At 42.3% G+C, this 12,815-nt stretch overlaps 1 protein-coding gene across 4 annotated transcripts in view; it reads right to left on the minus strand.

Annotated features, from left to right (window-relative positions):
* The window catches only part of CSTPP1 (centriolar satellite-associated tubulin polyglutamylase complex regulator 1), a gene marked incomplete at its 3' end in the record, with an annotated part of 139,550 nt that overhangs the window by 54,292 nt on the left and 72,443 nt on the right, over positions 1 to 12,815 (minus strand). For all 4 annotated transcript variants that reach the window (XM_081021303.1, XM_081021305.1, XM_081021304.1 and 1 more), the window contains one exon: positions 10,682 to 10,812. In XM_081021303.1, the coding sequence (XP_080877429.1) occupies positions 10,682 to 10,812 (131 nt within the window). The remainder of the gene's footprint in view (positions 1 to 10,681; positions 10,813 to 12,815) is intronic.

Genomic DNA, 12,815 nt, shown 5'->3' on the forward strand with positions numbered 1-12,815 from the left:
GGTATACACTGTGGAGGAGTGCAAAATTGTCCTGGCCCTCCCCAGCCAAAAAAGGCACATTTCTGATAGTTAACCCTTTATTGACAAGAAAAGCACTTACACCAGCTTCCACAATGCTCTGCGCACGTGCACACACAGACTTCTAGCCTCTAGGCAGCTGTCCAGAGATCTAGACCCTGCAGAGCAATTGCAGCAACAGGGAAACCCCTGCCCCACTGTTGGCTTATATGCCCTCCCCTGACAGGTTGTGTGCTTATAACCTGAGACCTGTTGCTCTTCCCAAACCCCTCCTGTTTCTAGGAGGCAGCAGGGCAAAGGAAAGTGGGGAGTCTACTGAACCATCTGTCAGCTGAACAGCCTCTTCTTCTTCTGCCACATCTGGTGCTCCTTCCTCCATCTCCGACTGCCCTGACTACCCCTCTTTCCCTGGCTCCTGCCTTGCAGGCAGCATCAAACCCCATAAATCACTGGTCCCCTCTCCTGTGTCACTCTCCGGGGACCCTGCCTATGCCACACACTGCCAATCCCTGGCAACAATATGTGTACACAGCAATCGATATGGAGGGTTTTCTCATGTACAATTTTAGACGCATGCCTTTTTCAACAAGGAAGCACCAACTGGGCAAGAACTGGGCTGCTACTTCAACATTGTTTAAGGAGACTAGTTCTACATGTAGGTAGCTTTTCTATTTGTCAGAGTGTGAGTATACGTTTACCCAGACTTGCATACTTTTGTACAAACAAGTAGAAGAGAACTGGGCCTGATAGATGCGCCTCAACTTCTCATCTCTTGCAGTGACAATTTGCTTTGTGAAGAAGTACTTCCCTTTGTCTGTCTTGAATTTTCCAACATTCAGCATTCATTGGGTGCCTCCAGGTTCTAACATTACAAGAAAAGCTTCCTCCAAACAGTTTCTCCACAACATGTGTAATCTTCTACATCTCCGCGTCCTCTTAGTCACATTTCCTCTAATCTAAAAAGGCTTATATGTTGTAACCTTTCCTCATAGAAAATTTGCTTCAGTACCTTCATTGTTTTGGTTGCCTTTTCCTGAACCTTGTCCAGTTCTACAATTTGCTTTTCGACGTAAAGCAACAAGAACTGTATACAGAAATCCAGGTGCAATCACACCATAGCTTTCTATAACAGTGTTATAATATTGGCACTTTTATTTTCAGTTCCCTTTCTAATAATCCCTAGCATGGAATTTGCCTTTTTTACAGCTGCTGCTTTTTAAAAAAAGGTGTTATGTTGGCCACTTCCAGTCCTCAGAGGCTGATGTTAGGGACAGGTTACATATTTTTGTTAGAAGAACAGCAATTTCACATTTGAGTTCTTTAACAACTCTCAGGTGAATACCATCTGGAGCCAGTGATTCATCCATTTCTAATTCATCAACAAGATCTGGAGCTTCCTTTCTAGTCTCTAGCATTCGCCTCAGTTCTTCAGACCCCCTTCTTGAAAAACTCCAGCTACAGGGATCTTTCCCCCACCTTCTGCTATGCAGGCAGAGGTAGATAATTCATTCAGCTTCTCTGCAATCTCCTCCTCCTCCTCTAGCACACCTTTTACTCTCTTGTTGTTCAAAAGTCCAACCACTTTGCTTGACAATCTCTTGCTTCTCGTGTATTTAAATAATTTGTTGGTGGTGGTCTTAATATTTTTAGCACTGTGTTCATAGATATATATTTAGCATTCCTTATTCTTCGCATGCATTTATTTCCTCAAAATTTGGGCTCCTTTTCGTTCTCCTCATTTTAATACAGCTTCCATTTTCTGAAGGAAGACTTATTGCCTCTAACAGCTTCATTGACTCTGTTTATTAATCATGCTGGCATCCTCTTCGCTTACGTAGCAGCTTTCCTGATCTTGGTAGACACTCTAGATGAGTTTTTATTATTGTGATTGTGAATAACCCCCAAGCATTCTGGAAGGATTTGACCCTGGCGGGATCTAGACACATTAAAGAAGTGTTTCAGCTTAAAGTGGTGTGAATTTAAACAGGGAAAACAGGTAGAGAAAAACGGGACTCCACATCGCCCTTTGGTGGAACAATGTTATATCGCATATACAACGCATATAGATCACTTTTTCTTCACCAGTCTAGCTGAGTCCCCTCTTTACTTTCCCTTTCAACATTCTTTTTACCAACCCTCTCATTTTTCTAGGTTCCTTCAAGTCAAATATGACTGGAACTTTCTTGGGAATTTGGTAGCACTGTGGTCCTTGTTCACAATCCGTTCAACAAACTCTCACAAACTCACACAGGTGTTTGGGCACCCCCTAAGATCAAGTGTAGAGTTGCCTCTCCTCTGATCAGTTCCATGACCAGCCGCTATGAGGCTATCATTTGGAGTCTCTAGACATTTGACCTTTACCAGTCACCTCTTTGTTGCGACTGGAACACCCATTTTACCCAGGCTATTTGAGGCTAATTGATGCCACCCATTGCTGCAGCACTTCGTCCTCTGGATGACTCCTCAATTTCATTCTCTGCCTCATTTTATTCAGGGCGGAGATAGTCTGTCTCCAGCCCTAAATTACTCTGAGGCCTGGTTTTGCCACCCACAGTGACTCTCTGGAGGAGGAGTCTGCCCCTTTGGGGATTTCTTGTTGGGACTCTATGTTGTTCTTTGATGTGCAGAGCAACACCCCTCCAGCATGCCCTTCCCTGTCCTTCCTATGGAGCTATTCAGATATGCCTGTGTACCACTGGTTCTCTCCAATTATGTCCACTATATCTTAGGTTCTCCTTTAAATGCTCCAGCTGGCCCATTTCAGAAAAGTGTGCAATGTCTAGAGAAGAATGGCAATAGCCCCTGTCCTGAGAGAAGCAACTGTGGAAAGATTGCTTGCAGCGGAATCTGTTAAATGAACTGTTTCATTCCACACGGCCCTCTGTGTCATTGCTACTTTGTTCGGGGTTTTTTGTTTTGAGCAGTAGACGACAAATATATACCTTCATATACAGTGGTACCTCGGGTTACATACGCTTCAAGTTACATACGCTTCAGGTTACAGACTCCACTAACCCAGAAATATTACCTCGGGTTAAGAACTTTGCTTCAGGATGAGAACAGAAATCGTGCTCTGGTGGCGCAGCAGCAGCAGGAGGCCCCATTAGCTAAAGTGGTGCTTCAGGTTAAGAACAGTTTCAGGTTAAGAACAGACCTCCAGAACGAATTAAGATCTTAACCCGAGGTACCACTGTAATTAGTCTTCCTTGCAAGCCCAATTTTAGAAAGCTAAGCTAGGCTTAATATTTATCACATGAGTTGTGTTGATGGAAAGTGGATTACGAGGTTGTTAGATTTGCAACGAGCAAGTCAGATGTTACTCTGGACTTTCAAGTTTTGCATTGTCCTTTGTTGGGCAGGGTAGGCCATATGTTACATAGCTTAATTTGGGATGCAGTTGTTTAGCAGAGTTTCATCCCAGAGCTATTCAAATAGCCATACTGGCCCATGTGGCAGTGTGAGCTTCCATTAGCTAGCCATGAGTAGCAGCCAATGGTGAAGGACATTTTACTAGCTGTAGCAACCAAACAGCAACTGACAGCCATGTTTCTGCTGTGCCTCTACACCAGCGGTCAGCAAACTTTTTCAGCAGAGGGCTGGTCCACTGTCCCTCAGACCTTGTGGGGGGCCAAATATATATTCTTTTTGGGGGGGGAATGAACGAATTCCTATGCCCCACAAATAACCTAGAGATGCATTTTAAATAAAAGGACACATTCTACTCCTGTAAAAACACGCTGATTCCCAGACCATCCGCGGGCCGGATTGAGAAGGCAATTGGGCCCGGATCTGGCCCCCAGGCCTTAGTTTGCCTACCCATGCTCTATACCGTCCTGTGAGGATCTGTGCCAATGCAAACAGATGATGCTATCAACCTGATGGTGTCATCAACAAAATAAATCTCTGCACAGATGCTATGGGGCAGCACATGCACCACCATTAAGTACCTCAAGGGAACAGGGTGCTGTTTCCTTCTTAGCTGCACCTCAGCAGTGGCAGCTGGGAACAAAAGTGTGCTTCACTGCGGGGGTGCACAATTCAGCCGAAACACTTTCGACCCCATTGGCTTCAATGTGAGAGTCACAGAGTTGTTTAACTCTTCCCTGCTGAAATCAACAGAACAATAGACAGTAACCCTGGACAGATTGTGCCTCTGGGAGATGTTTTTGCTTCTTAATCGTTCCAAAAAATCAGCATGTTCTTTGTCCTGATTGAGACTGCCTCCTCTCCTCATGACAAGCCAAAAAAGAGCTTCTCAAAGCAAAATGTATTTAATTGGCTGAAGAGCACTAAAAGAAAAATATAATAATTAAAACCAGAGAGTCACCAAGTCTTGCAAGCCACAGGGGTTGGGGAGAGGCACGTGCTGACCTCATGAAACTCCACAGGAGATCCTGGAGGGACAGTTTATACTTAGGAAATACAATTTTAATTAAACTGTCCCGGGGAACAGACAACAAACTCCAAAGAGCAGGTCACCAAGATTCCAAAGGTCAACTGAAGACAAAGCAGAAAGTTCCTATGTACAAGCACAAGCTCTTTTATCAGGAGATTTAAAAAATACCCACGATGCAGAGTAAAATGGAATTAATCTGCATCTGCTCTTCACATTATGAGATTTTGTCATCACAAATACAGTACAAATGTTAGCTATTTATTGCCTGCAAGTGTCATTATCACCAAAAAGCATTTTTATATTCTAATGATTTACAACACATGCTTTGTCTGTTCTCCAAGCAACCCTAGGAACACAGGATGCTCCTTATTCTGAGTCAGGCAATTGGTCCATCTAGCTAGTATTGTCTACACTGACCAGCAGGAGGTCTCCAGGGTTTCAGACCCTTCCTGGGGATGCTGAGGATGGAACCTGAAACCCTCTGCAGCTGCTCTTCCCTAATAAATGCAGGACACTGGTTCTATTTTACAGATTTGTGTCTGATATTAAGAAGAATGCATTGATCTGCCTATTTCCCTGTTCAGCACCCCTAGATCAGTCACTTTCTAAAGTGCTTCACTATGGCATGGTACTTGTTACAAGTTTGTGGGTGCTAAATGCCTGGGCTCAGTAAATGTTAGAATTTAGTTAGAGCTTGTGTGTTAAAATGGGATGTCAGACCCATGTGTCTCAAGATGTGTGTTAGATGCTTTTTTATCCCCTTCAATTAGCATGTGTGAAAAGACAATTACGTTAGGCAAACTTTCTACATTGTGTATTAGACACAGCAAAAGAAGAGGAAATCAACCTGTGTTAAAAAGTTAATTAACTCAAACTAATATCCTTGGAGGTGTTAGCCTATGGTTAGCACAACAATGTATCAAAGGGAAACTCTAGGAGGTGACAATGGGGTGGAGCCCCTTTCACACTAAAGATAAAGGGAAGCCATGTGTTTTAGAATGAAGGAATGTTAGGAGTTACGCAACAGGGAAGAAAGTAATGGACTGGAGAAACAGTCAAAGAGCCATGGCTGGGGTCTGTTTGAACACAATGCTGCACTTATGGAGTGGGTGCAGAACCTCTTGGGGTATGAATGCTGTGCACCTCAAGGCTCAAGTTGCATATATGCGTAAAGAAACAAGACACCAAGATGAAGCTCCCACATGCGCTGTGTCAGGAAGATTTTGGGCATTGCATGGCAGGAGAGACTCAAATGAAGATGTGCTGTCCCAAGCCCACATTCTCAGCATGTTTGCAATTCTGCCTCAGCGATGTCTATGCTGGGTTGGTCACGTCCACAGAATGGAAGATGGCAGGATTCCCAAGGGCGTGCTCTGCAGGGAGGTGGCTTTAGGCAGCAGGCCCATTAGCAGACTAACTCTGCATCACAACGATGTCTGCAAAGGTGACATGAACGCTGGCAACTTCAACTCCATCATGTGGAATCCCTTGCAGATGACCGCAATAACCGGAGACAATCAGGTCATGTATCCACAACAAAGACCAGAGGAGGAATGAAGGCTAGGAGGATCGCAAAGAGAAGAAACACCATGCTGAATCTGTGACAGCGAAACCAGATGCCTTCGTCTGCCCCAGCTGCAACAAAACATGTCTTTCCTGTATCGTTCTATATAGCCACAGCAGGCGCTATAACTCTCCGACTTCACTCCTGAGGGAGTACTCTCTTCTATTGTCTCTCAAGACAGATGGATGCCAACCAGTACACACCATACAGTTAAAGCACTCTGCAAAAAAATAGGATCATTGGAACTACAGTTTGTTAACAGCACTGGGAGCTGTAGCACTGTGAGTAGTAAACTACAGTTGTCAGTATTCTGGTGTGGTGGAGAATGCACTTTAAATGTATGGTGTATATGCAGCTTATATAATTTTGTTCCATGCTATGCACTGAACTGTGGTGTACTTTTCAGTCCAATTATGCAAGAGGAGGGATGGGCCACCGATCCAATATAAAATGTAGCATCTTCAAGATGCAAAATGAAAGCAGCTGCTGAAGCCAAGCTGACCAGATGTACAGCTGCATAAAGATTTAAAAGGCAGCAAAGGAGATGGACTAAAACAGAAGAGCAGTGGAAGCAGCAATTATTCTTCATTTATTTGGAATTACTTTTCATCTATTATTTAATTATCAAAGCTAACAAATATTTACTTAAGTCATATTTTAAGGTACTCTCTGTCAGCTAAAAAGATTCCTTTGTCCATGCATCCAACTGCAGCTTTCTACATTCATGGCTAAGTGTGTCTGCTGGGCTTAACCAGGAAGGTTCAGAGCAAACAACATGCATTTTCCAAGTCACTACATGTTTATCCCAAGATCGAACAACAAACAGCAAACAGGGGTTTCTATATACAAAAGAAGAAGCATCTGGCAAGCTGGTTAGACTGGTGAGTCAGTTCTTTCCTGCGTTCCCAAGGTTTGAGTGGAAACTCCATTTCCTGGACAAAGTTGGTAGTGGCACAAAATGCCATTTAAAAAAACACCCACTGCCCGATTAAAATTCGAGATGGGATCTGCTCCTGGCTGTTTTTTATCATTGTCACCTCTCCTGGAGGTGAAAAGTCAAGGTTATTTGAATATATATTAAATAATTTAAATATATCCAGTTTTGAATTGTCCGTACTATGGAGACCACATTTCTAAAACATTTAGGAGAAAAACAAAAGGCATGTTTGGTTGCCAGATTTGGTGGTTGGCTTCCAGCAAGTAGACACCCCCCCCCACGCGCATTATGCCCTTGGTGTGGAATTCCCCACCAACAAAGATCCAATTGGCACCTGCATCAACTTCTGTTGACTGCCAGGCAATGTCTGTCGTATTTACCTGGACTTTTAGCTGTTAATTGGGGGGGGGGGTTCGTTTTAATTTTTTGCAGAGTCTTATATGCTTCACCATGCTTTTCTTTCTGGCTTCCACAGCGCTGAATTGGGGATTTGGGCCTTTATTTTTTTGTACGCTGGTGCATTTTTTTATTTGTCTGCTGTTTCTTTTTATTATGATTCATGATTAAAAACAGAACCACCTTCTGGGTTATTATTTAGAAGACATCTGAAGGCAGCCCTGTTCAGGGAAGTTTTTAATGTGTGACATTTTAATGTATTTTTAATCTTTGTTGGAAGCCGCCCAGAGTGGCTGGGGAAGCCCAGCCAGATGGGCGGGGTACAAATAATAAATTATTAATTATTATTCCTAGGTACTCCTGCCCCATTTATGCAGTCCTTCTGCTTGCGCTTTATTTCATTTGAGCAAAATGTCTATGGTTATGGTTTACAAGATGCAAGTATATAAACGGAAGGCCCATATATTGCAGGGATCACTTGGAAGGGCACTTTGCACAGAGACATACTGCAGCCTCCAGTTGGTGACAGAAGTCACACTATTCAGATTCAGGGGTAGGGAACAGGTTTGCCCCTAAACACACACACACACACACACACACACACACACATATTGTCCCCAAAAGAGTAGTCTGATTTTCTCCAACAGACTGACAGCTATTTACATCCACAGAAGACACAAAAGAGTGCACTTAGAATTAGCACTAGGGTGCAGCTACACAAACCTCTCCGTGTTGTTTCTTGGGCATGCTCAAGTGTGACTATACAGTGCAGCAGTAACCAGGAACTGGCTTTTACATAGGCACATGCCACAGCAATGGAATAAAAACTGACGTGTATAAGCACTATTCCAACCATTTCCTGGGAACAGAAAACTATATTTCTTCCTCAGTCTCCCCACTTACATATTTTGCAAGGAAGATGTAAAACTGCACTTCCTGAAGTGTTCAAATTAGAAACAGAAGATTGTGAATTTTACTAGCCAGTATAACTTAAATATTTCAACTGTTTGTTCCTTAATTTCTCCACTCCAAGAGTGTCTGCCTCTTGTAGATTCATAACAGAATCCCCCAATGTATCGGAATGTGTGCTAATCCATGAGAGGCTGATAATGTAGATAAACCTGCTGGGTCAATAAGCAAACTGTGGTTAGTTTCCAGTCCCTTCCAGTACTGATTTTGTGCCTCTCAGCTAGCTTACACCTCACTGAAATGAAGAGATGTGAACCAGCAGAGCAATTTGAGGATTTCATATGTACTTTGCATTACATCACTGAAGCTCATGTTTCCTGTGACTATATTTTATGATGTACCACAGGACATCTGGAATTACCACTCCAGCCATTGAAAGGCAAAACAATTCCTGTCTCCCAGAAAAACCAAACCAGTATCCCAGTAAGAAAGTTTCAAACCCCAAATTTTGGTTGTTAAAAAATTATAAACAAGTAACCAAGCTTTAAAAGCATCCTAACTGGAACTAGATTTTAAAAGCTGGAGTATACACTGACTAAACTAAATCATCTTGGTTGGAACAACAGAGAAAACCCAGTCTACTACAGATACAATGGATGGATAAAGTGGTAATTAGCATAAGCTGCTAATGATTATGTGTTTTGAATTGCCTGAGCAAAGACAAAATGCCTGTAAAAGTCAAACCAAGTAAAAAAAAGTCACAGAAAAAGTAAGTTTGAGCATTTCTTCCATTTAGGTTTTTTTTAAAAAATAAAAAAGACAAAAAATACTTTTGTACAGTGCTGGATGCAATAGTATTGAGTCCTTTTCACAAACATGTCTCTTTTCTTTTCTATGTAAACACCCCAACAATCTCCCAAATACAGAGTTTAAGTACATTTATGCATCTCTATGTCCCTTATCTAAGCAATAAGGACCCTCAGGCCAAGCCATGGTGTGTTAAATAAACACTGCAGTCTTAAGGTCTACTGGAATGGCATAATATGTTCAAGGTCTGCATGGCATAATTCAGTATGGTAGCACTAATGTGCACTAGGGGTACAACAATCAGCTGAACATGTGCAGAAATTGTCAAGATGATGGCTGGCCACCACTTACACAGCTTGGTAAGAAGAAAAAAATCACAATGAAAGCAAACATTGAAGACAATTCTGCAAGGATTCTGAAGGAATTGGAGAGGTCAGACGGTTACAACCTAAAATATATTGACTGCCTAGACGTAATGCGTTTAATGGAAAATTCTACTAAATATGGTTTTTCACTTTAATACACAAATACGTGCTCAAGCTATTTCTAATGATGCAAATTATAAAACTGATAGACCCAAGTCTCATTTTCTCTAGCACAGGACACCTTTGACCGGCAAGCCCACATCCCAGTGGCAGAGCATATTCTCCCGCCACCCGCAACGGGTGCTCCCCTGAGGTGGGCGGGGCCCAGAGGGAGCCCACTGCACCCAGCCTGACCAGGCATGAAATTGCTGCCTTGGAAGCATTCTTGCTCGGTGTCAACCAGCCAAGGAGAGGGGTGGCAACGCCACTGCCAACTCTCCTCTGCTGGCCGCCGACCGACCGCTCATCGGGGTCAAGGGCTGGGCGAGCAGAGGATGAAGCGCCTTAGCCAGCCTTCGCCACTGATGGACAGGCGCTCACATGCCAGGCAGGGGAGGGGCGCAGAGGGGGCGCTTCACCCTCCGCACTCACTCAGCCATGTGACAGGGATCTCTGCAGGGGGTGCCTGGTTCACACACGCCATTGTGTGCCCAGGGCAATGGCCCCCCTGACACTCCCCCATTACGCTAGTGCCACCTCCTAAAAATTCTATCTTTGGAGAAGCTGCCCTTCTTTTATGTAAACTTTTAGAGAACACTAGAGCTGCAAGAGAACATTCATCAATTGTACAAATGAATGGGAAGTTCAGACAAAAGTCTAGACAACAAACTTCTAGTCATCAGTTCTGCTCAAGACACTTACAGAGTGTTAGAGATAGAAAGTGAAAACTCACCTCCATTTTTCCCCATGGTTCTGAAGCATCGCTAGAAGGTCCTCAGAAAGCTCTATTATGGGGTGTAGCTTGAACAATGTGAGTAAGACAACTAAGAGACGTGTGGTGAATGTGGTGGAAGTCTTTTATAATATTTAAACTAAGATTTATATATTGCAGTATTTGAAGCAAGAATTTGGTAATATTCCAGGTTATGAAAAGTATTTTTTCCCCCTCTTTTTTCTATATATTTTTAATTTTTATTTTCTTTATTTTTATTTTTATTAGTTTTCATTTTGGAAGCTATGTATATAAGTGTGTTTACAGTGTTATGTATTGTTCTTTGTTTTTCTTTGTTTAATTTCTATTTTTTGAAAAATTTAATAAAAATTAATTAAAAAAGAAAAAGAAAACTCACCTCCATTTTTCCCCACAGTTCTGAAGCATCGCCAGAAGGTTCTTAGAAAGGATGCTCTATTATGGGGTGTAGCTTGAACAAAGTTGAATTCTCGGAACAAAATATGAGTTCCTTGGCGTACGCTGTTAAAGCTACAGAGGGAAAATTAAAAAATGCGATTGTCAGTCATACCAACAGGAAGCTAACGCTAGCAAAAAAAAGTCAGGTGCCCAACTTAAAGAGCATATACAAAACCAACAGGTTTTTGAAAGGAAAAAAGTCGCAAAACAGCTGACATCCAACTGCTCACTAGAAGGAGGCTTACATTAGTATGGCAGATTTCAGACCTCCAATAAGCTGGAGAGCCCTAAACTCAGGGCACGTCCAGGCTGTCACAATTTTCAGGTGTGAACTAATAACATGCTGGCAGATTATAATTCTGCATTCAAAGCTGATTTGGTGTCCTTTCACAACAAACTTCTCCCCCTCAAAATCGGACCCTTTGCAATAAGGAAAGTGATGGGGAAAGCACTGGAAAGTGTGGGATAACAATTGCGCCATGCCACATTGTGTACCCAGAATGAATGTTCAAAAAACAGCCCATTTCATCTAGCCTCCCAACAAACTTGGTGCAAAGTAATAAGGAAAAATGTTCAATAATAAGATAATCTGAAAACAACCTCAGATATTTTTTCCTAAAGATTCATTCGCTAGGTATGTCTAGGAAGAACAAAAGCATCCAATAAATATTTACTTTTGCCAACAGAAACTTGACCGATACCAATGACTTGCAAGAGCATGTTTACCTCTTTTTAGACAAGATCAGTATACTTTTGGATCATTCCTGTGTAATACAAGTTGTGACTTCCAACCCACGTTATTGCTATAAGGACTGGGGTTGGGCTAGATGTTCTTTTGGGATCCCTTCCAGTCTTTGGTTCTATAATTGTAAATCTGAGATTTGCAGAAAAAACCATTTCCAATGTTAGTTAGAGAAGATCCACTGAAATCCATGGGTCTATTCTGGGTATGTCTTAGCTAGGTATCATCCCTTGTCAAGTTTATATGAGATAATAAATGAGAAGTGCTTTGAGTACTGAAAAAAACACACAATATGAATGCTATATTCAGTATCCTAAAGGCAAAAATTAAGGCAGTGCATTTACGTTAAGAGTGAAGGTACCCCCCCACCTGCCCCCCAAAAAACCCCTGGAACAAACAAACCCAACTTATGTCAGTTTCAGATTTTATAGTTTGAAGCAGGGTGGTGGTGATATAACTGGCCTTTCCACAAACAACATACAGGCTGTTTAGCCATGTTCCTGAAATAAATTATATCACTACATAAGCAAAAGATCAGCCCCTAAGAAAATATATGGCCTGCCCTGAACATGCTAGACATGAGTACGGCACCAGCAGAATTATCTATCACTGGTTTAATTCATTTTGAGCTGTACTTACAGCATCATGTTCCAAGAAGTAACATACACTTAAAAAAAACAACTTTTTGTGTAACTTTTGTCATGGAATCCCTGCATAACTGTAGCAAGACTAAAAAGAGAGGGCTAATGCTTTTCATTAGCAGCTCTGTGTAAGACTTCAATGGATGGGTGGGGAGAAAATGGATGGGTTTCTGGAATTCCTCTTGACCAAATTGACGCTATTCTCTGTAACCAAAGACATTTTCATAATGTCAGACCTGCAAGAGGAAAAAGTTAAGCTTTAATGTCAAGCAACCATTGGTCTGGAATGCGTATAAAAATACTTTCTTAGCTGACACATTCAGCGTGGTGCTTCTTGGCAGACAGGCCACTACAGAAGTCTTGAGTACAGTGGTACCTCTGGTTACGAACTTAATTCGTTCCGGAGGTCCATTCTTAACTTGAAACCGTTCTTAAACCGAGGTACCACTTTAGCAAATGGGGCCTCCCACTGCTGCCGCGCCGCCGCACGATTTCTGTTCTCATCCTGAGGTAAAGTTCTTAACCCAAGGTACTACTTCCGGGTTAGCGGAGTCTGTAACCCAAAGTGTTTGTAACCCGAGGTGTTTGTAACCCGAGGTACCACTGTATTTCACCTATTCTTCTCTTGACTCCGAGCTGAGAGAAAAATCTACGTATTAAATTTAACCCTCTTCTCTAGTTTAAAATGTAAC

The sequence above is a fragment of the Podarcis pityusensis genome (genome assembly GCF_964106645.2).
Source record: "Podarcis pityusensis genome assembly, chromosome: 1".
Classification (NCBI taxonomy): domain Eukaryota; kingdom Metazoa; phylum Chordata; class Lepidosauria; order Squamata; family Lacertidae; genus Podarcis; species Podarcis pityusensis.